Raw genomic sequence first — 22289 nt, 5'->3', positions numbered from 1 at the left:
ATTGCTTCCTGTTAAGTCACCTTTTGTTTCTAAGGCAGGGAGAATATGCCGAGAAAAGACAAAAAAAGTCTATCATTTAGGGACTTTAAGAAGTTCTTCCCATATTTAGGTCTCCTTGGTAGGTATAAGTGCACAGGCGTGCAGACATTCAGACAGGCACCTGAGTATGTAAGGAATGGTGGAAGGAGGAAAAATGATTTTTAAAAAATTGATCACAAATGGAAATTGTAAGAAAGTTGGTTTGGGGTAAGTGTTCATTCTCTGTTGCCTTAGCTAATCTCACCTCTCATAGCACTTTTACTGGGCAATCATCTGGCCCATCTAAAATCTCTATCATCAGGGGCCTGAGAAGGATGAGGAAAGGGTAAAGATAAGGAAGTGATTATTCTGGGGTCCTATGGTGGAAGTAGAAAATAGATATCCCACCTGATCCTTTCTAAGCACTGTCCAATGATAAAAGAATTCTTACTGAACTGTCCAATGATAAAAGAATTCTTCAATGTTATGATAGCCTCATGCAATGAAATATAAGTCAGTACAAAATCATGAAGTTCTTTAAAACACTTTTTTGATCTGGGAAATCAAATTAGAATCACAGGAAAAGTCAATTGAAAAAAATCAAATACAAAGTGGAATATACAATGGATACAGAATACTAAGAAAAGTCAGATCTTCACGCTTCATTGATATAATTATTTTCATAAAGTCTTTATATATGTATGTATGTGTATACACAAGTATATTACATAAAGACCAAAGAACAGTTCTTAGTTTCTGGTGTTTGATTATGAGTGTTATTTGTCTTTTAAAAATGTTTTTGTTTTCCAAGTTTTCTATAATGTAATCCTTTTTACAAATAGAGCAACTAGAATGTGTAAGAAGAAAATGAAGTTTAAGAAGGTATAAGAAATATTTGGGAATATAATACAAATGGATAAAATGAAGCTATCATCTCAAATTTCGTGTCATTAAAAACATTAAAACCAGGCCCTTCCTGATGGCGCAGCGGGTTAAAGCACTGCACTAAGAAGCAAAAGCCAGTACTTTCCCCTGCAAAATGCTTCTTTACTTGTGATCCCTATCACTGCCAAGCCACATCTTCCCATCCACCTAGGCTAGGTACTGAGCTAGAGCTCTACTTCTCTGTCTTGTGCATGCTACAAGCACACACTTGTGAGATGGGCCAAACACAACCCCCTGAGTTTATAGCAGTCTCCCACCAGATCTTTCTGTGGGCAAACATTGCCTCCTCCAATGTAGCCTGCCCATGGTTCTCATAGCAACTGATAAATTACTTTCTAGCTCAGAACCCTTAAGTGGCCCTATGTTGCTCAAAGCTATTTCTTCATCAAGGGGGACCTCTTTTAATGCCTGTCCTTATTCCCTTCTTACTATCTACTCAGAAATTCTCCTTCTTCCACACACACAACACTAACTCCCCTTATCACTGTGAACAATGCAATCACTTCTGGCTGTAAGTTTTAGTTTTACACTCTGGGACAGCAGTCATATTGTTTACTGTGCCTCTTAGCAGTGTGACTTGCATGGAAGCAACTAGTAAATAGTCAGTGAATGAAATAGTGTGGTTGGTGTGTAGACACAAACACAAGCCACACAACAATTCAGAATTAAAGCAAGCAAACAAAAGCCAGGTTAAAGACGCTCCCGTGCTGTCTCTCACTGTGTTGTCTGCAGCCCCATTGTGCCTTGCTTTCACTAGTCTGCCACCTTTGTGACTGGGAAGAGTCTTTTGGAAGGTAGTGCAGGAGTGTGGGAAATCATGGCTGGCAGGCTGAGGTGACCAGGTGGTGCAAGGCTGGACAAGGACAGTTTCATGGCAACTGTGCTCCCAGCCTGCTTGTCTTAACTCTGCATCTATTTCTTCCACTGGGTATCTCCCAGAAAGAGCCATGACGGCTTTTAAAAAATCTCTTCTCTTTCTGTCTCACAAGCTTTGTAGACACTTCACTGCTTTGTAACTGTCCAACCCAACTCCCACCAGGCAATGTTGGATCAGACCCTTATTGATTCTTCTTTGCCTCTGTCATGGGATTAAACACAGAAGTTGGCATGTGATAGGCACGTAATAAAAAAAAAATGAATGAAATTGTGGGTGGTAGGGAGTTCTGGCAGAGAAAATGGCAATTCATCTTTTGTAGACTACTCCAGGGTAACAGGAACCAGTTTCTTCCTAAGCAACACTTTGGAATGGGGCAGGGGAGAGACATAAACAGTTGGAAGAGCACTTGCCCCTCACGAGTGGCAAAGCACTGTGGAGCACAGTACAGTGAGGAAAAGCACCCCCCGAGGAATCAGAAGGAAGAAAGTCAGTTCTTCTCTCTGGTTCTTTCTTTCTATGTGACCTTAAGTGCATTACTCTGGACTTAAGCAAATACCCATGTAGTGAATGAGATCAGGAGTTTTAAGATGCAGTGAGGATGGGCACCTAGAAACCCACCCACCTAGTTCTATCTTGTGTCCCCTTCCCAGGGCTGCTGAAGGCATGACTTGGGGCTCTGTGGACCACAGGTTGAAAACCACCGAACTAGGGGTCGTCTCAAAACAGCTCTTGCTCTAACATTTGGTGACTTCATGAAGCATCTACTATTATTTATAAACATAGATTACCCTATGACTCAAAGAGGCTAATTGGGATGCAGCAAATGAGAAAATATTCTCTAAATAGGTCATAAGTTTTTTAAACCTTAGTACCTACTAAGCAGCATTCCTTTATCTTTTGGAACCAGACCAAAAAAAGCCTCTGCTTCACCATCCAGGATTTTAAAATATTTTATGGCACATATTCTTTTTCTGCCATAAAATCAGCTATTGGATTTTGGATCATTTAACCTCACATATTAATATTTCCTCACGTCTACATTTCTGCGGTTAAACATTCTTGATTTAATGAGTGCAATTTCTGAACTGCTTTTAAATAAGTGGGACTAATGTTTCCTTAGGCTTTGTCCATCTCTTCCTGTACAGTCCAGAGTGATTTGTTCAATGTTTGGGCTGAGTAAACATCAGTATTTATACTCACATGAAAGAGGCTTGCTAGCCTGGGTATGTCATTAATTCAAAGACCCAGGGTGCCAAACTCTGCATTGAGAAGGTTGGCAGATCTGTGTAGGCCACGGCTGGCTCTGTGAGATTTATACCAAATCTCATGGGTAACTGAAGGCATCATACAGGTTGAGGGTACTTTTGGATCTGGTGGCATGAATGCTGCACAAGGGGTCAAAGAAGGTGTAAGCAAGAAATATTTGGAAATATAATACAAATGGATTGAAAACAAACTGGGTTTACATAGTAAAGGAGAGAGTCTAGAGCTGGAAGCACTTAGAGCCAAGATCCAACTTTCTTGGGTCCACCCTGACTTGGTGCAGGTCACTTAATCCTTTGCCTTTCATTTTTTTTTTAAGCTGTACATATATTTGATAATCTAGTCTACAAGATCTTAGAGGTTATTAACTGTGATAATGGATATAAAAGCATACTATAAACTTCTTGGACAAGTCATTTCACAGGGTTGCGCTCTGAATTTAGTAATGCTAACTGACTTTTGTTGAGTGCTTAGCCACTTGCTGAGTACTGAATAGACATTACTTCATTAGTTCTCATGACTATTCTCTGACAGGAATATTCTACTCATTTTCTACATAGGCTCACTCTGGCCTCATGAAGTGAAGGAGACTTTTAGTTAGGAAAGTTAAACTGGTAGGTTGAGGTTGAAAATGGCAGTGCTGATACCTGTTCTATTAACTCACCAGGAAAAGAATTTTATAACTAATTCTACTTTAAACATGTTTGAAGTGTGATATAATAAGAGATTGTTATTATAAGCTGCCTTGTTAGAAGTAAAACACTTCCTTAGCTGGTTGTCTTGTGATGTGGGGTGTCTAAAAAGTCGGGGCGGCTATGACTATGCATTCTCCAAGCACCAGAACGCTGCTTTCTTTATTTCACGAAAGTGGAATGGAATGGGATTTTATGGTGATCTTTCTTACTCATTAACTGTACAAAGCAGTATATTTAAATGAAGTTGATCATTTAGAGCAAGAAAGTTGTTATTTTCTAAATCATTTACCTATTAAAATAAAACATAAAGGTCTTGTGATTAAGGAAAATATTATACTTCAATTTCTAAAAAGTCAACCATTTTCTAGTTCTTACGGTGAGGTTTTTTTTTTGGGGGGGGCCTAAATCCCATGTAAATTAAATGGCAATGTCTCACTGTTAGTTAAATGGTGGGTTACTAAGGCAATTGCAGATTAAGATTTAAGAGGTTACTAATTATCTTAACTTCTTGTGGTCATTATATTTTTTAAAAATCTGCTAAAGTGTGATATACTTTCATGAATATATTTCCTAGGAATTTGTGTCTCCTGCTGTTGAAACAACAGAGAACTGACCTTTTATACCTAAGTAGAATTCTAGAGTCTTATCTTTTCCTTTCATGGATTAGAAAACTGATTTCTGCAGAGTTGAGGAGTTTCTGTGAGGTAACATTTACGTCACCAAAACTATAACCTCAGTCAACTAACTTCTATTGAGTGTTTATCGCATGTCAGGCACTCTGTTAAGCTCTTTAACGCTTGTGAACCATTATTCCTCATGACAAATCTATGAGGTCAAGTACTACTATTTTTCTTCACAGGCTGGAAAAGGCTAAGTGAAAATAAGTAATTTGCCAAAGGCTGTTTGACCAGTAAATGGTAGAGTCAGGATCCCAAGCCAGGTTGTTTTACCCCTCAGCTCTCCTCCTACTCACCAAGGCTGGGCCATCACTAGACTAACTTACTGGTCATGAAATTGGTGTGACCCCTGCACACTCTGCCTTTCATGATGCAGGTCATTTTTTTACAGTTGCATTAGGATTCAATTCTGAGATGTTGCTCCCAACTTGGTACACAGCCAAGGATGACTTATGCAATTTTCTGTCAAATTAAATGGTACTGGGCAAAGTCCACTAGAACTCACCAAGAACTGCCAGTTGGGGCATACAAGTTTGGGCATCTGCTTAGGACTGTTGCTAGTTGCTCTGAATTCCTTGAGGGAAGGGGGAATCTGGATGCGGTTTCAGCTAGAAACAGATTTGTTTGCTAATGATTGTGACCATGATAGTGTGATGAGTGAGAACTTTTTTCACCTGTCCAACTCTTGCCAATTTAAGCCCCCTTCATTACTACCTTGGAGGGAAAACTAGAGATCTGTGCCAAAAAAAAAAAAAAAAAAATCTGAAAAGGTGAATCTCTGATCTTCTCACAAACAATGTCTTGCACAATTTTCCCCAGACAGCCTTAACAGCCTTACCAGTCTCACAGACTAATATGGAAGGCCAAATGTCACATATTTTGCATTCAAAGGGACTATAAAAACATAAGGTGTTTATTAGCTGAATTAAAACTAAGCCTCTTTAGTTGGTGCTGAACCACAGACATACATTTTGAGACTTTCTGGTCCCAAGAGACAAAGATGACACAGACAATTGCACAAAGTTTCTGCATTAAAAAAATAAAATTCTTTCTGGTGTAAGACAGAAACTATGACTACAGCATGATAGAAACAAGAAAGGTTTGTACATGTGTTTAGCTCCTAAGAGTCTTATCTACATTGGAAAAGATTCACACCATAGTGTTCAAAGGATGAAGAAGAAAGTAAGTGATGCAGCATGTCATGACAGAAAGAAGCAACATGCCTGTGGGCTTCCAGGAGTGTCATGTAGGGACTGTAACAACTTAACTCTGCTAGGCGGCGAGCACATATGGGGTCAGTGATGTCACAGCACTGTGTCCCCAACAAAAAACATTATTTTAGTTATATGTTATTAAAATTTTAACCTCACTTCTCTTTGCTTCCATCCCTTAATTCCATAGGCATTATATTTTGGCCTGCTCTCTGAGGCACTTTAGGCTAGGAAACAGTATTTTATCACTTCATAAAAATGGCTGCATGAATGACACCAGCAGAGAGCAACACAGCCCTCTTGGGACAGAACCGCTGGGTAGTAAGCTGGGTTGAATTGTTGGTCTTGTAGAGCAAGTTACTCAAATTCTAGTCTCAGCAAAATGTCATGTTTTGCATGTCATAGATATTCAGGTTTGCTTTAGAAGAGTGGAAACCAAGAACACTAAATCATTAACTTTCAAGTGTCTACTGTGCATACATTGTCTGAGTTATGTTATGAACTATAGACAAGACTGGAAAGAAGTAAAGTAAAAGCATTAACAGTGGTTGGTTGTGGGCAAAAGAACTTACTAGTGAGTTTTTATTGTTTTCATTGTAGCCTTTTAACTCATCAACATTGGTGAGTTAGCCTTTAGAATCAGAAAAAAGTTATACAAAAAATTATTTTGAAAAGTAAAGGCTAGATGTCAACACTCTTCAACACTCTCTCTAGGCCCTAAAATCACTAGAAGAGCCAGTCCACAAACATGGAAGCCAGTGGGTGTTGCTGGAAATGAGTGATGTCACTCAACATTCATTTAGTTCCAACATATAAAATTTCCTTTTTATATAACAAACTAGTGTGAACAATGAGGCTCTTTTGCTAAACAAAAAACTGGATTTCAAGGATGATTGCTAATGGATGTCACATCAATTTACTTCAGATTTGTTTTGACTTTAGATGTATAGTAATGCGAAAATTTTTATTATCACAGTGATATAGTTGATAATGGTAATTGTTTCTGTAGACCAACTTGCAGTTTTAGGATATTCATTTTTTCCAATTAAAAAGATATAATGGGAGAACTTAATTATGAGAGCAAAAAGCTTTCATTTTGGTAGTAAAAATGTTTAGAATTTGCTACACAATTTTCCTAATTTAATTTGAATGAATTAAAATCAAACATGTACAAATATACATTTGAGTTTTATGTAAAAATACTATAATATACATAGGTGTGTGCATATATATATATACACACTATGTATATATATACTATGTATATATACATACGTGTGTACATATATACACACAGTATGTGTATATATATATACAGTATGTATATATATATATATATGCACACACACAATGTTATATGTATATTAAATGGCATTAAGTGAACAACAGATTTTGTTATCACGGTTTGAAAAACACTTGCCTTGAAAATTCAAGGCAAAAAAGAACCTGCTTACCCCCATTTTGTGGGTGAGAAAAGTGAAGCCCAGAATGCTAAAAGTAATAAACCTAGGGTTACAGATTTAATTATTTAATGCCTCTTTTGCTGTCCATGGTCCTTCCCAGTCTTGACAGTTAGTATACTTAGCTATGAGAATGGAATTTTGCTTTCAAATAATAGAGAGTAGGCCAAGAATTCTAGTCTAATACACAAAAAAGTGAACAGATCCCTCAGTGGCTAGAGTAATACATTTTTTTTGAAATTAAAAAATAATTAGCTTGTACTAAAACCATAAGTGTTTATGCTTTTCAGGATTTCTAATTTTGTACACAAAGGCACTGATTTAATGTCATTTGTCACTCTTGATTTTTGCTATTAAACCTACAGTTATAAAACAGTTCCCTGAAGACTTAAGTATGCTGTATCTGAAGAGATGGAATCTCTTTATCTTCTTGTCTCCGACCACTGCCTCTTATTTTTTCCATGAAGTTCAGAAATGTTGCTTTGATCCCAGGCATGCAAAGAAGTTCAATGAATTTCACAGCAATGCTAGTGTACCATGACCTCAGAGTAGTATATCTACATTTCCTAAAGTAGTTTCCTTTTAAATCTCTCCTACTGCTTAAGTCTTAATTTTTACAGCTTTCTCTAATTATCTCTGCAATAAAAATTAAAAAAAAAGCTTCCTGACATTTGCCTCTAGCTTATTTTAAATTTCTCCTTCTCTCACTTTTCTTTCTTTTAAATAGCCACCTGTCCTAACATTTATATATGTACGCTATTAGATGCTTTAAAATAACAGAGGACACAGAAAAAACATACATTTCAGGGGGAAGTCCTTTGAATGCAGAATGGCCTTTTACTTTGGATATTAAGAAATAGGCCAAAATGTCACTCTTACAGGAAGGTCAAAACCAAACACCAGCAAAAATGAGTCAGTCATTTTTTTTCTGACTTTAACAATTTTCTTAAAATGTAACAATTTAAGAAAATTTAACAATTTTCTGAAAATTGTTAACAAAATGCTTTTCACAATTGTCTTCCATGATCATTTCTTCATTGAAGTGTTTCCCCCCCCCCCCCCCCGAGTGGGGGTAAAACCTTATGCAATAAAAGGAAGTAAATTCCTCACTTCTGGAAATACACAAGTTTTCATGGAAATGTGTGTAAGACTTACATTATCCCTAAAGCTGGAAAGACCTGCTCTTTGACTCATTGGTCTTTGTGGAAGAGATAGGGGTAAACTGTATAATAAGCAATACAATTTAAAAATGAGATTGAATTGCATGCATTATAATTATCGTAGCTAAACAGACTTCATATTCTAATATATCCAAAATAAAGATTTTAGCTCCTCATTCGACTTTAATGTTATATTCAGTTTTTTTAGACATAATTTTCTGGAGTAATATGAAGCTAAGCTAAACTTTACCTAAGTTTTATAATCACAAAATAACTATTCTTTTGTTTCCTTTAATGAAAACCTGTTATTCTGAATTTGTTTTTATGAACTAGGTAATAAGGTTCCTATGAGTTAATTAATTATTGCAACTTCACATCACATAAGAATTTAGAATTCATGAATGTAAGGCAAAAAAATGACCTTTAAAAAAGCTGACAACAAAAAAAGTACCTAAAATTTGCATTGCCTGTAATTCAAAGGTAGAACACTTTTCATCCACATTGCTCAGATAGTTTTATTCAACATTTTGTTTTATGTACATATGAGTATCATATGCATAATTAAGTTAAAATTTTAAAAGTGTTTCTCAGAACTCCAAGAATCTTGGGAAAGGAATCTTTATCTTTTAGTGTTCCGAATTAGGTTTGTGGGGGAAGTGTTTTCTCATAACATTTTATGTGTGTAGAATGAGCAAGCTAAAATTAATAATTACAAAGTAGTGTTGCAATAAAAAAGCCAATGCTTACACTTATGAAAAGATTCTTGACCTGCACTTTTCTAACTCCTTGTCACCTGAGATACTTCAATTATCAGCCTGATTCTTGATCCTGCAAATAATGTGAGGATTAACTGGTTTTCAAAAAGCAAACAAAGATACGTGAAATCATCAAGTGTCTCATTAAAATGGCTTAAAAATCTAAGAGAAATAAGTCTGTCTCTTCAGCAAAGGCTGAATTTATTTAACTGCAGAAGTTGTTCAAGCACGGTTTTGGTTCTGGTTACTCAGTGTGGACTACTCAAGTCTCAAACATGCCAACTGTGACCCTCAAGTATGATGTGCTCTGATTATGTCACTGACTGGGTGGCAGAGTTAAGTTGGAAAGGATCCTGAGAATACTGTGCCATTCATTTGTTAAGGTCCATCGACCTAGGCTTGTTCAGGAGATAAATAAGTAATCAGAATGAAAGGAAACCAGGAGAGAAAATGACAAATGGAAAGTCTGTAGACCCCCTCTCCCCCCAAATAGCATTGATGGAGCAGCAAGAATGAGAGGCATGGTTACTGGTAACAGATGATTAGGGATGGACACTGGACAGCAACATTTATTATTAATTTTAAACATTTAAGAAGCTTATTCAGAACTTGGTTTATGTTTATCATAAAGGAACTCATAAAATGGACTGACCTGGCTGGACAAGGATCCAGGTTGCACTCCTGAAGCTTGGGCTTGGGTTTGATGTTCTCTGGGTAATAGTGGCAGTACTGATCAGCAACCACACGGTTGCTCCGGAGGTCATAACACTCTGCCGACGTCAGCTGATAACCTGCAATGCCAAACCATCCAGGAAAGTTCAAATGCACAGGCAAATCCAATAGATTTCTTTCTGCCTTTTTACTACTTTACATCAATGCAATTCCTTCCCCAATGCTGCATTCATTTCCAGGACACAGACAAATGAAGGGTTGCTCATGTTTGCAGGCCTTAAATTCTGTGCTTTTCACTAGTAACCCACTCAAATTTTTAGTAAATTATAACATAGGGATTGCACTATGGAAAGGCATAGATAGACTGTAACACATTGTGGTAAAGCTATCCTTATTTATTTAAGCATATCTAAAAATCTAAATGAGGATTCTGTTTCCACAAAATGATCAATATTATTTACTAATCAACCATTTCATGCAAAGATACCAATTTGTTTCCCTTGTACCTGGGGTACCAGGGAGAATTAACTCCCAAAATAACAAACTCAAAGAGTTCTACCCTTTGCCAATAGGGGACAATGACATACATCACAGAATCGGGTCTTGTCAGCTGCTTGGGAACATTATTTTTGTTTAAATCCAAGCTGAATGGATTAGGCTGAGTAAATGGATGATAAAGATCTCAATAGTAGCCACTGCTAATTCCATATTTCCCCAAACTGAGGGGCGGGGGGGGGGGGGAAGAAGGGGAAAGATCCTACTAGTCAGTTTTTGTTTCACCCAAAATCTCTTTTCAACTTTAAGTCTCCAGACAATTTTCCTCATCTCCATGCACAAAATTCTATTGCTTAGAAAATTCTCTTAAAAAAATTAGTGCTGTTGAGTTAATTCCACACATACTGTTTTACTGTTCCTACCTGTTTCTTGTTCTGTGGACTTTAGGGGTGATAGTGATGAGGACTTATAGTCTTGGGGTATAAAGTAAATATATATACAGAATTTCCTAAAAACTAAGCTTTTGGTATCTTTTTAACCCAAGCCAACCTCCAAAATATATCATCCGTGGCAGGTGGTTGAATATTATTATTACTAAGTATAGGTTAGAAAATCAAAATCTTGCAAAAGATTTTAGGAAATCGAAGGAGGCATATAAACTAGATTTCCTGGCTCAAGGCTATTTTCTCAGACCACCCACAAAAATTAATTGTTCATTAAAGACCAAGAAAAGAGCTTTTAACAATTTTACTGTAAGATGAAAAGCATGGAAAGTACTGTGTAAGAACATGTGCTCCATTTAATTTTTTGTCTTATTAGAAAATCAGAGTAAAATGTTATTTTATATAAATAAATATGCTTTCATTTTTTCAATTGTATTATACTCTGCAACAGATAATAATTGTATGATGAATTAATAATTTTAAAACTTTCCATATAACAATTTATAATTGTTTATAATTTAGTAAATGTGGCATAATGAATAAATTATAAAGCTAAGGCAATGATTTAGATAAACCATAATTTATCAACTTAAAAGGTTGCTTTGATGTTATTCTGGAATCTGTGAATGCAACAAAAATGGAATAAGTGACTGAATTGGTCAGATAATTGTCTCTAAATTCTTTTTTGAAAATAGTTGTTGAGTTAATATTGTTTTATAAAGTTGTTCCCTACCCCTTACCCCACCTTAACATTTCAAAAATCATTGGGAGTAGTAATTCTTTACCCTTAGCCAAATGGTCAACCAGTTGACTCTAGAAGCAAAAACTAAAAGGGAACTTAACTCATTCCTTCAGTCATTTTCAAACTGTGATACATGAAGGCTGCTTCCCAGATCACTCACATCTCTACCAAGCAGCATTCCTTTTATCTCCTTTGATCTGCTTTCTAGTAGTATTTCCTCTGCATACTTGATATTTGAGAACTCAACGTACCTGAAAACTACTGATGGTTCTACATTTTTATTTAGATGTGAGGAAAACCCAAAGAAGTTGTAATATATATATATGAATCTACCACTAGTTGCCTTATAATATAGCAGAGTGTCGTCAGATTACTGAAATTACACCCCAGAAGCAGGTATATGTGAAACTGACATAGTGGGCATATTACTGATTGGCTACCTCTTGCAAAGAATAGTTTTCTTTTAAAAAGAAAGGAAGGCAAGATTCCTTTCTTTGAAACTGGTTCCTGTGCTAAGTCATGAACATATATATAAAACAAAAAATGTTCGCAAAAAAAGTCAAAGTGAATGGAAGTTCATTTTTTAAAAATATAATTTTCCGTTCAGGGTATGTACAGAAACTACAAACACTATTTTACTGAAATGCTTATAATGTATTACTAGTTATTTAACACCAAGTAAATGACTTGATGACATTTTTGACTGCCTTCAAGCTGAAATCAAATATTGCTCTGTAAAACCATTTTTGATGATTTGTTCCCATTCTTTTGACACAGATCACTCTTCTAACAGGTTCTTATGTTTTACAGAAATCAATGGATAATCACTTATCTTTATTTTGAGCCACCATTCTTCTTTTTTCTAGTCAAAATAATTTGTTGCTACTTATGTGGATCAGCTACTAACAGGTTAAGTCATCCAACTAACAGGTTTCCATGAAGTTAGAGCTAGTATCTAGTATTTATTTGATGTACTAGTTCTTAAAGGAATGTACATCCAAGTTTATATCTGTTAAATTTGCAAAATCAAAAAATGATAATCCACAAATACTGACTTAGTTGGAAATAAAAATAAAATATTCATATACTACTTGTTATCCTTCTGGAAAGAATTTTGATAATGTATGCCAAGAGCCACACAAATTCTAAAACTCACTGTTAAAAATTTATTCCAAGGAAATAATTTGAAAGGAGAAAAATTCTTAGGTATTAAGTTATCCATTACATTATAATTAAAAAGTCTAAATGAACTAAATGTTTTCTATAAGGATATGGCTAAATAAATTCTTGTGAAATAATTTGAAGGCAAATAATGTAACTATTAAACTTATGAAGAGCAGAAAATTGGTGGTGGGAGGGAGGCTATTCCAGTAATACTAAATGCTATGTACATATAGATGTGATGGAGCAGAGAGAGTAAATCATTTGGTGAGAAAAATTTTAATGAACAAAGTGGCAGGTGGAATTCCTTTAAATGCATGGATGATGAGATATAGTCAAAAAAGTAACTGAACCTAAAACTATGTTTTTTTTTCCCTGATAATAAACTATTTCCTTTTAGTAAGTTGATCTCTGATACTTTTTGGACCCTGGATTTCTGATAAATAAGTTCAGTTTCAACCACATGTGTACCTTTTTCTCAAATGGGTGGAATTACCTTGAAACACCATGCTATGCTATTTTCATCCTTGCTTTCTATAGCATCAGGGAAAGAAGTCATAGACACCTTTCCCTAATAGGACTGTACAAAAAGAACATTTCCATGGTGGATATAAACTGTAGTAGATATCTAGCCTTCCAAGAGGGCTTCAGAACTTGGCCCCCATCAGAAGAAAGGCTAGATCAATCACAGCACTCAATTTCTTCCATTCAGAAGTGACTCCTAACAGCCATGTCTTCTGTTGCAGAAACCAACAGTACCTAGGCTAAGTGAACAGCATTACCTCCTCCACAGGTTGCTGAGCAAGGAAAGAAATCCGTCTCCCGCCATCGGTGAATGATAGGCTGATAGAAGATAAACTGGACTGTACTGTCAGCGGGTTCCAAGTTGTGGATCTGCAGGAGATACAGCAGAGCAGAGAAACTAGTGTGGCAGAGCAGTGCTTTCTGAGGCTCTTGCAACTTTCAACAAGGATAGAAGGTACTACTGTGGTCCTAGGCTGTTAGAGGGACTGACCTGGGGGAGAAGTGGAAGTGGTCATATCACCTCTTTTTATCAATGGTCCCTGCAAATTCTATTATCATCAACTTCTCAATTCTGTTTCCACAGAACAAGAGATAGCAATGTTGCAACTTTTGATTTCAGTAGGCTGTGAGCCCAAGTCACATATTATAGTACCTCTTCCTCCTTAGGTGCAAGTATGTGGATTTAAAAACAAAGGTTCAGAAATGGACAATTTGTTCTAAGAAAAGGATAAATCCTTAAGAAAAAAGAAAAAATGCTGGTTTTGATTAAGGAAAAAGAAAGAGTTAAAGAATTAAGTAGCTCTTCCCACTCAGACATACATGAAGTTTCCTGGTAATTTAGTGATTCATATATTTTAATGTGAAAAGTTACCAAGTGGAAGTTTGCTAAAATGCAAATTCCTGGGCGTATGTCCAAAGATCCAGGCAATTCGGTTTCAAATCCAGGCATTCATATGGTCCAAGAACCAAACTTTGAAGCATACCAATTTATATTATAAAAGCAATTACTTCAAATAAAACATGTGCTTATGGAAATTATAAGTCCTTTGCTTTTTTAAAAGAGTAGATGTGAAACAGTAATTCTTTAATGGTTTTTAAAAGTACAAGGTTGAGAAAACATACTCAATTTTAAAGAGAAGGGAAAAGTACCTAACAGAAACAGTGCCTTTCTATTGAATGATAGGACCCCCCAAAATGTTCAGGTAGGTAACCCAAGATGTCCAGAACAGGCTTTCTAAGACATGTAGGTCATTTTGAGTTGAGGTTGGTGTAGGTTCTTTGGCTTCCAAGAAAAACTATTAGCTCTCCCTTAAATGTCTAGAAGAATGAAAATTAGGGGTCTGTTACCCATATTTAGAGTTATCTCCAATAATAAGCTGTCTGTTATACAAAAGAAGCCTGTCTATGGCAGGACAAACATCCTGGTGCAGAGCATACTTTGTTTGTTTTGTCTTGAGTCCACCTTGTCTCTCATTGATTCCCTACACCTCTATGCTACTCATTTGCTCATGATGAAAATGTTTGGTTTGTTCTATGTTTTCTAGAATTTGCAACTATGCAGATTCTCCAAATGTAGCTAATTAAATTTCTTTTTTCCTATGAATCTATGTTAATTTGTTCACTTGGTGAAGATGAAAGAACTCAGAGGGTAGAGGGAAATTTCTTCTTCATCCCTTCCATCTCGTGAATGACAAACCAAGCAACAGTTAACATGGGTAGGAAAGGCTTGGGTTACTTACTACACTAGTACGTTGCATGGATGCTGAGAAGACCACCTCTTATTCCAACTGTGGGAGAGGCAGCAGTCAGTGCCATCATGTGGCTTGCTTTTTACTAATGTTTTCAGGCCTTCACTGTCCAAGTGTACTTTATCAAGGATAAATTGATGGATATGACCTTCAGATTTTTTTTTTAAGATTTATTTATTTGTGCATACAGAACTGGGGTACAGGCCAGAGGCTCAGGGGCAGTGAGAGGCTTCACCAGAGACAGAGCAGGGAGCAGAACAGGCAGATCTACGAAGTACACTGCTGAGGGGAGCAGCGGGCGGGCCAGGAGAGGTCTGCCACGCCATGTAGATCTCCGGGGAAGGCGGGATTCAAACTCATGGGGAAGTGGCTTTAGCTTCTCAGTACAGTGCTTTAACCTGCTGTGCCACCAGGGAGGGCCTGACCTTCAGTTTTTAAAGAGATTTTTCTGCCATCGAATTTAAGGACTAGATTAAATATACGGGGTACAGAAGAAAATAGGAACAATGAAGGAACAGAGACTAGGTAGCTAGTTTGTGCAGTTTATGAGAATGTGAAAATGTTGCACAGAAAGTCTAGAAGAGCTGGGAGGGAGAAGGAGTTCAGAAAAGCCACAGAATATCTCCTGGATTGTTGCAAGTTTAACCCATGAAGCATCCAGGTCTTTCTTAGGAATAGTGACACGATTCTCTACTTTAAAGTAAAAACAGTTGAAGTAAAACAGTGTCTTTCACAAAAGGGGAACATGAAATACAGATTATTATTTTTTTTACTCTTATGTGTTAGATATAGGATATATAATTGCTTGCTTAGGGATGTTGTATTAATCACACTCTTTGAAAAAACTTTTAAAAAAGATTTATTTATGCATACAGATCTGGGGTGCAGGCCAGAGGTGTGGGGGTGGTGAGAGGCTTCACCCAAGATGGAATGGGGAGTAGAACAGGCAGATTGACAAATAACACTGCTGAGGGGAGCAGCAGGCGGGTCAGGAGAGGTCTGCTGCACCATGTGGGTCACCTTGGGGGCTGGGATCGAACTCATGCTGAATTGGCATTAGCTTTTAGCAGTGTGCTTTAACCTGCTGCGCCACGAGGGAGGATCCCTAAAACTTTTTTTTTTAAGTTCACAAAGTCTGAGCTCCCTTGGGATGTGTGGATACCATGCTGGAAAGCCATTAGAAGAGGACTTGCATTTGAACACATAATCCATGAGCAAATAAAAAGAAGAGGGTAACTAGAAATAGGTTGGTTTGGGGGTTTCTTTTTAAGATGGTAGAAATGGAGTCCTAAGAAAGTCAACAGAAAATCAAAATGAGATAGAATACCCAAACAGAGAAAGCTTGTTCTAGAGTACCTCCTCAGTGTCTGGGTTTATCTTTCAGTCTGATTAAAGAGGCAAAAAGCTGGAGTAGGTCCTTTTTAAAAGCTCTCTGACAGTTAACAAGTGAAGCACCTCATGACAAAAGTTTTGATATTAACTGGGAGAGCATGTAAGTACCATATTGAAGGAAAGAAAACAAAAAAGCTTAGAAAGTAGATTCAATGATATGAATACTGAGACCACACATAGATTTGACAAGAGACTCGAAACAGAGGTATTATTATTATTATTCCAGGTACCTAAAGCCTGGCAGAGCAGGAGGGATCTAGATCTTTGATCACCTAATTTCCACATTAACATTCCTGCTTCTTTCTCCTTTCTCTATAGTTACTCCCCTGTTGTAGTCACAGCAATGGCTACCACCATTCCTATTATTTACAAGGTACATTTACTTATGTTAACCCAAATTCCACTACTATTATTCCACATGTACATAACAATGGGAACAATGAGGCTCAGAGAGGTTAAGTGATTTGCTCAAGCCTACCCAGCTAGGCAATTGCAGAGCAAGGAGTTGAATTTAGGTCTGCTTAATTCTAAAGTTGCCATTCTTTTTATGATTTTCCCACTAGTATTGTAAAGATATGGAGATTTATCTGCAACAGTATAACTGTAACTGGCTTCTCAGTATCTTTTTTTTTTTTTTAAAAAAAGATTTATTTATTTACGCATATAGAACTAGGGTACAGGCCAGAAGTGCAGGGGCAGTGAGAGGATTCACCAGAGACAGAGTGGGGAGCAGAACAGGTGGACTAACGAAGTACACTGCTCAAGGGAGCAGCGCGTGGGTCAGGAGAGGTCTGCCACGCCATGTGGATCACCCTCTGGGGTGGGGGTGGAACTCAGGCTGTAATGGCTTTAGCTTCTTCGTGCTTTAACCTGCTGTGCCACCAGGGAGGGCCCTGGCTTCCCAGTATCTTTTAAATTAATTTTAAAGTCAAAAACAATGTTCAAAACAAAAAAGAAGCTAACCTGATGCCTAGTTGTAATAGCTTATTTCTTACTTTAAATTGATTTTCAGATGTGTAATACAATATTATTAATTGTAGTCATCATACTGTGTCATACCTTTCCATGACATTTATAAACCAGGGACTTATGCTTTTTGACCTCCTTTTAACCCATTTTGCCTGCCCCTCATCTGTGACAATACCAACCTATTCTCTGTATCTAGGAGATTGGTTTCTCTTTTTTGGTTTTTAGATTCCACATATGAGATCATACAGTATTTGTATTTCCCTTTCTGACTTATCTCACTTAGCTTAATGTCCTCCAAGTCAGTACATGCCATTGCAAATAGCAACATTATCAGTGGCCTAATTGCTGCTTACAGAGATCAGCTGCCATGTTCCTTTTTTCTGGTTTGAAGCATGCCAGCCTGCTCAAGCCTTCATTATCACTAGCTTTGAAGCTTCATAAACCCTAAATCCTCAAGCATTAGGTTCTAGTTTTTTATTTTTTTTTTTAAAGATTTATTTATTTGTGCATACAGAACTGGGGTACAGGCCAGAGGCTCGGGGCGGTGAGAGGCTTCACCAGAGACAGAGTGGGGAGCAGAACAGGCAGATCGACGAAGTACACTGCTGAGGGGAGCAGCGGGCGGGTCAGGAGAGGTCTGCCACACCATGTGGTCACCTCCGGGGCAGGCGGGAATCGAACTCATGCGGAAGTGGCTTTTAGCTTCTCAGTGCAGTGCTTTAACCCGCTGCGCCACCAGGGAGGGCCTCTAGTTTTTTATTTTTAAAGATTTATTTATGCATATAGAACTGGGGTACAGGCCAGAGGTGCAGGGGCGGTGAGAGGATTCACCAGAGACAGAGTGGGGAGCAGAACAGGCCAACTGATGAAGTATAGTGCTGAGGGGAGCAGCAGATGGGTCAGGAGAGGTCTGCCTTGTCATGTGGGTCATCACAGGGGCGGAGATCAAACTCATATTGAAGTGGCTTTAGCTTCTCAGTGCTGTGTTTTTAAGCTACTGCGCTACCAGGGAGGGCCCAGGTTCTAGTTCTCAAGAGTATGTCGAAAACTTCAGTTTGATACTTTTGGATTTTATTCTAGCGAGCTAAACGTAACTGATGTAAGTAATTTTGATTTAATAAAGAATATTCTGAACCAAGGTTTTCTTCCTGTAATAACAGTAGTTCACTGCTTCTAATTTAATATAATACCTTTCACACTGAAAGTAAAGGAGAAGACAAAAACATATCTTTTCCCACTGTCATTGAATATACTCCATGAAAAAGCTACAGGGTAGTGTAGTGGGTATGTGGGTAAAGTTTGAGCAAGGAGATAAATTTAGGCCTGCTTAATTCTAAAGTTGCCATTCTTTTTAAATCCAAGTAAGATCAAAGGACTCAAGAAGAAATTTCAAACACATAAAAGATATCCTCAAGGACACAAAGTCTCTCCAAACTACTGTGAAATTTCCTTTCAGTTGGGAAAAGACTCGTTTCCAGCATCATCAGTGAAAGGCGTCTTGATGGGAAGCATCCCCGAGTTCACAAATGAGTCCTTTTCCAACTGAAAGGAAAGAAGACAGGCAGGCAGGGGGCTGTAGTCAGAGTGCCCTCTTTCCCTCTACTCTCTTGGCTTCAGACGACTCACTGATCTGGCCGGAGAAAAGGTGGACAAAATAGAGTTATGGGCAGACCTGCCACTGCGGGTCTCTGCGCCAGGATGCACAGTGATTTCCAGGTTCTCGGCTGCTCTCAGGCAGCCAAGGATGGTAAATGTGGATGATGTGGGAGGGTTAAGAATTAGTGCAAATACAGGATTATGGTGATGGCACATGGGTGACTTGGTGATGGGAAACCCGCGGCGATTACAATTGAGATGGAAAAAAAATGTACAAAATGATGTAAAAATAAACTTTTGTAATAAAAAAAATTAGTGCAAATAAGTCATTTTGCCTAATAGGTAGGGAATAAAGTAGAAAACATCTGTTTATGTGACTTAGTCTATTACATTCAATTGTAGGCTTTTCTGGGGGTTGACTGTGATATCTCTCATGAACATCTTGAGAAACTCAAGATTTATAAAGATATTTGATATTTTAGGGACTTTTAAAATATGCACGAATCTCAAGCTTGTCCTTGGAGCATCTATATGTTCATAAATACTTATTATTGATGTATCTGTTATTTATTGCCTTTCCCTTCCATAAACTCTATGAAAACATGTACCATTTATTTTGCTTGTCAGCATCATGGGCAATGTTTGACATACAGGAGGAGTCTGAACACTTGCTGAGTAAATGAGTGCATGAATGAACAAGCAAATGAACTATGTGTGAATCATGGTCCTTTCAAGTACTTTTGATATTGCAAAAAATAATTCATGACAAGTTCTTAGAAGAGTTGTCATCTCTTCATTTATACTGGTTAGGTTTCTTGAAGATATCATCATGGATAATTTCTACCAAATGCTGATAACATTCATTAAAAAGAGACAGTGTATTACGAAACAACCCTCACCCAGAATCAATTTCAACCTTCCTTTTAAGTTTCTAAGCTTTAACATTTTTTATACAACATAGTTTTCTAATCCTTCTAGAATTCTAGACCACAGTATTGAAAGGTAGTGCAGTTGAGTCCACAGGTTCCTGGCTCAGGGTTGCATGAAAACTGCTGGTCATGTTGAAGCCACAGCCTTTGAGTGGGGCAGTAGGTCAGAGGTGCCCCTGGGGAGCAATTTGTTAATGTTGGCAAAGGTACAAAGAAGGGGAGCGGGATGTCAGGAAGCAGAAATGCTGAGAAACAGAGCAGACCTGAAATATTAGAAGGATGATCTCAATGCTCAGAAAGAGAAGGAGAACAGCAAACTATTGACAGTCCTGGAGCCAGAAGAGCCAAGATTGGCACAAGTCTGCAACGCAGCCTGAGACAAAGGTGAGAATTTGGTTCTCTGTATTTTAAACCTACTTATGCAATTGACAAAATAAGGTGGAAACTTAAGAAATACATGTATTCTCATGACCCAAATTCTAAACTTTTGGACTCTAAAAGCATACCTATGGTGGATAGGAAAATGAATGTCCATTTATTACAAGCTTCTTTGCCATCCTAGAGTTAACTTCAACTTTTCCCCTCAGGAAAGTTTGGCCCACAATAATTTTCTCTTTGCATGATGCAAGTGGACCGCTATGAGGTGACAATCTAGAAACATTCTGAGTGTCAGGGTGAAACCAACCAGAGATCAAGCTTTTGCCAAAGTTCAGACATGAGAAAAATAAGGATTTCAATCCTAGCCAAGTTTCAAAGGCTACTCAACTCTCACAAAATCTTTCTTTTCTCTTTCTAACGTTGATTTACATCATTGTTTGTTTAAAAAGTAATGGGTATCTCCTTTTAGGTGTTAATATGTCACCACACCTGCCATCACGACACCTGTAGTCTACTGAGGTATTCTATCCCCATTCAGAGGTTTTTTTTTTTTTTTTTTTAAAGATTTATTTTATTTGTGGATACAGAACTGGGGTACAGGCCAGAAATGCATGGGCAGAGGCAGAGTGGGAAGCAGAACAGGCAGACTGACGAAGTATACTGCTGAGGGGAGCAGCAGGAGGGTTCAGGAGAGGTCTGACGCACCATGCGGGTCACCTCCGGGGTATGTGGGGGTCGAACTCATGCGAAAGTGGCTTAGATTCTTAGTACTGTGCTTTAACCCACTGCGTCACCAGAGAGGGCCACAGAGGTTTTCTTAATCTTGCTAGTTTACACAGATATAGCAAGTTATCTATGACTTTCACTATCTGTCCATTTTATTTTAGCACTTAATTATACACACAGTTATTTAAAATTTCCTATCCAATAGTTCATCATCCAAATGGCATCAAAAGCTAGGAGAGGGCAGACATACATAAAGGCCAATTTACCCCCATGCATCAAGCACTGCCTCAGGGAAGGATATATAAGGAAGCTCTCTGAAGTTACTTAATGAAGCCAACACCTCTCTAGGAGCTCCTCCTATTGCTTCCCCTCCCATTTTGGGGGTAAGGGGCTGCTGAGTTATATATAGGGTTATGTTCAAGATGATCTAGAGAGAAAAATGAAGGCATCAGGTCTAATTATCCAACCAATACAAATGAAAATCATGAGCTTTCTATTTCCTCAAACCCTTAAACATGCTATTCAGACACCAACTGGGATGATACCATATCTTACTGACCAAGTTCCCCAACTATAAAAATGTAATGCATTTAATAAATTACTCTGTAGAAAGCAACTGCTCTCTAGTTACTAGAATATGAATTGTGAGTCAGTGTTCTCAATTCCCAAGATGCTTATTGTGTACCCTTCTGTGTATCTTTACTTTGGTGGTGGCTTAGGTACCACCACCCTATCGAATTACAGATTTCTTCTTAAATTTTCCAGATGCACAAATTGAACATGTACCTTAGTTGTTTTCACAAGTAAAACTAAGTTGGGCGTTCTAATAAAGGAAAGACTAACTGAAAAAGATGCTTATTTAGCTGCCTTATCTTGTAATGGGACTACAGCTTTAAAAATAGACACATGTCACAAACACAGTAAGGGGGAGAGTAAGCCATGCAGTCATCTAGCCAATAGTCAATTGTTGTAATAACTGATGTGATGAGGGATGTCACAGACAGTCTGTTCTCACATTCTCACACCCATTTGTCTTAATAGCTACACCTGCCCAGTTGTTTCTGAGTATACAATTTGTAAATTTATCAGCCTCTAACCAGCAGCTTCCTGCACTATCACTATAATAGATTTCACTAAAAGCTAAAGCCTGTAAACAAGATGGAAAGGAGTTTATTTGATTCTATGGTCACTTTCTCATTCAATTCCTCACAATGATTCTAGGGAGGAAATAATTTTTTACCATTTTACAAATGAGGTTCTAGAGGTAAAGAGATGTATTCAAGGTCAAAAAATGCAGAAGTATGAAATATACCAAACTCTACATGCTTATCTTTACTATAATATTAAACTAGCCATACCAAAATATGTTGGTATAATTTGTCAACTTTTAATTTCTCAACAAATGCTTCCCTAGGGAGAAAGATGAGAATTTAATTGTTTTCAAGGGTAGTC

At 37.5% G+C, this 22289-nt stretch overlaps 1 protein-coding gene across 2 annotated transcripts in view; it reads right to left on the bottom strand.

Annotated features, from left to right (window-relative positions):
- Positions 1–22289, bottom strand: part of ADAMTSL1 (ADAMTS-like 1) — a 340785-nt gene that overhangs the window by 180937 nt on the left and 137559 nt on the right. For both annotated transcript variants that reach the window (XM_004677681.2, XM_012721598.1), the window contains exons 8-9: positions 13357–13468; positions 9714–9852 (exon numbers count right to left, since the gene is read on the bottom strand). In XM_004677681.2, coding sequence (XP_004677738.1) covers positions 9714–9852; positions 13357–13468 — 251 coding nt within the window. The remainder of the gene's footprint in view (positions 1–9713; positions 9853–13356; positions 13469–22289) is intronic.

The sequence above is a fragment of the Condylura cristata genome, unplaced genomic scaffold, assembly GCF_000260355.1.
Source record: "Condylura cristata isolate star-nosed mole 26May11 unplaced genomic scaffold, ConCri1.0 scaffold00006, whole genome shotgun sequence".
Classification (NCBI taxonomy): domain Eukaryota; kingdom Metazoa; phylum Chordata; class Mammalia; order Eulipotyphla; family Talpidae; genus Condylura; species Condylura cristata.
This window is presented reverse-complemented; position numbering and strand designations above follow the sequence as displayed.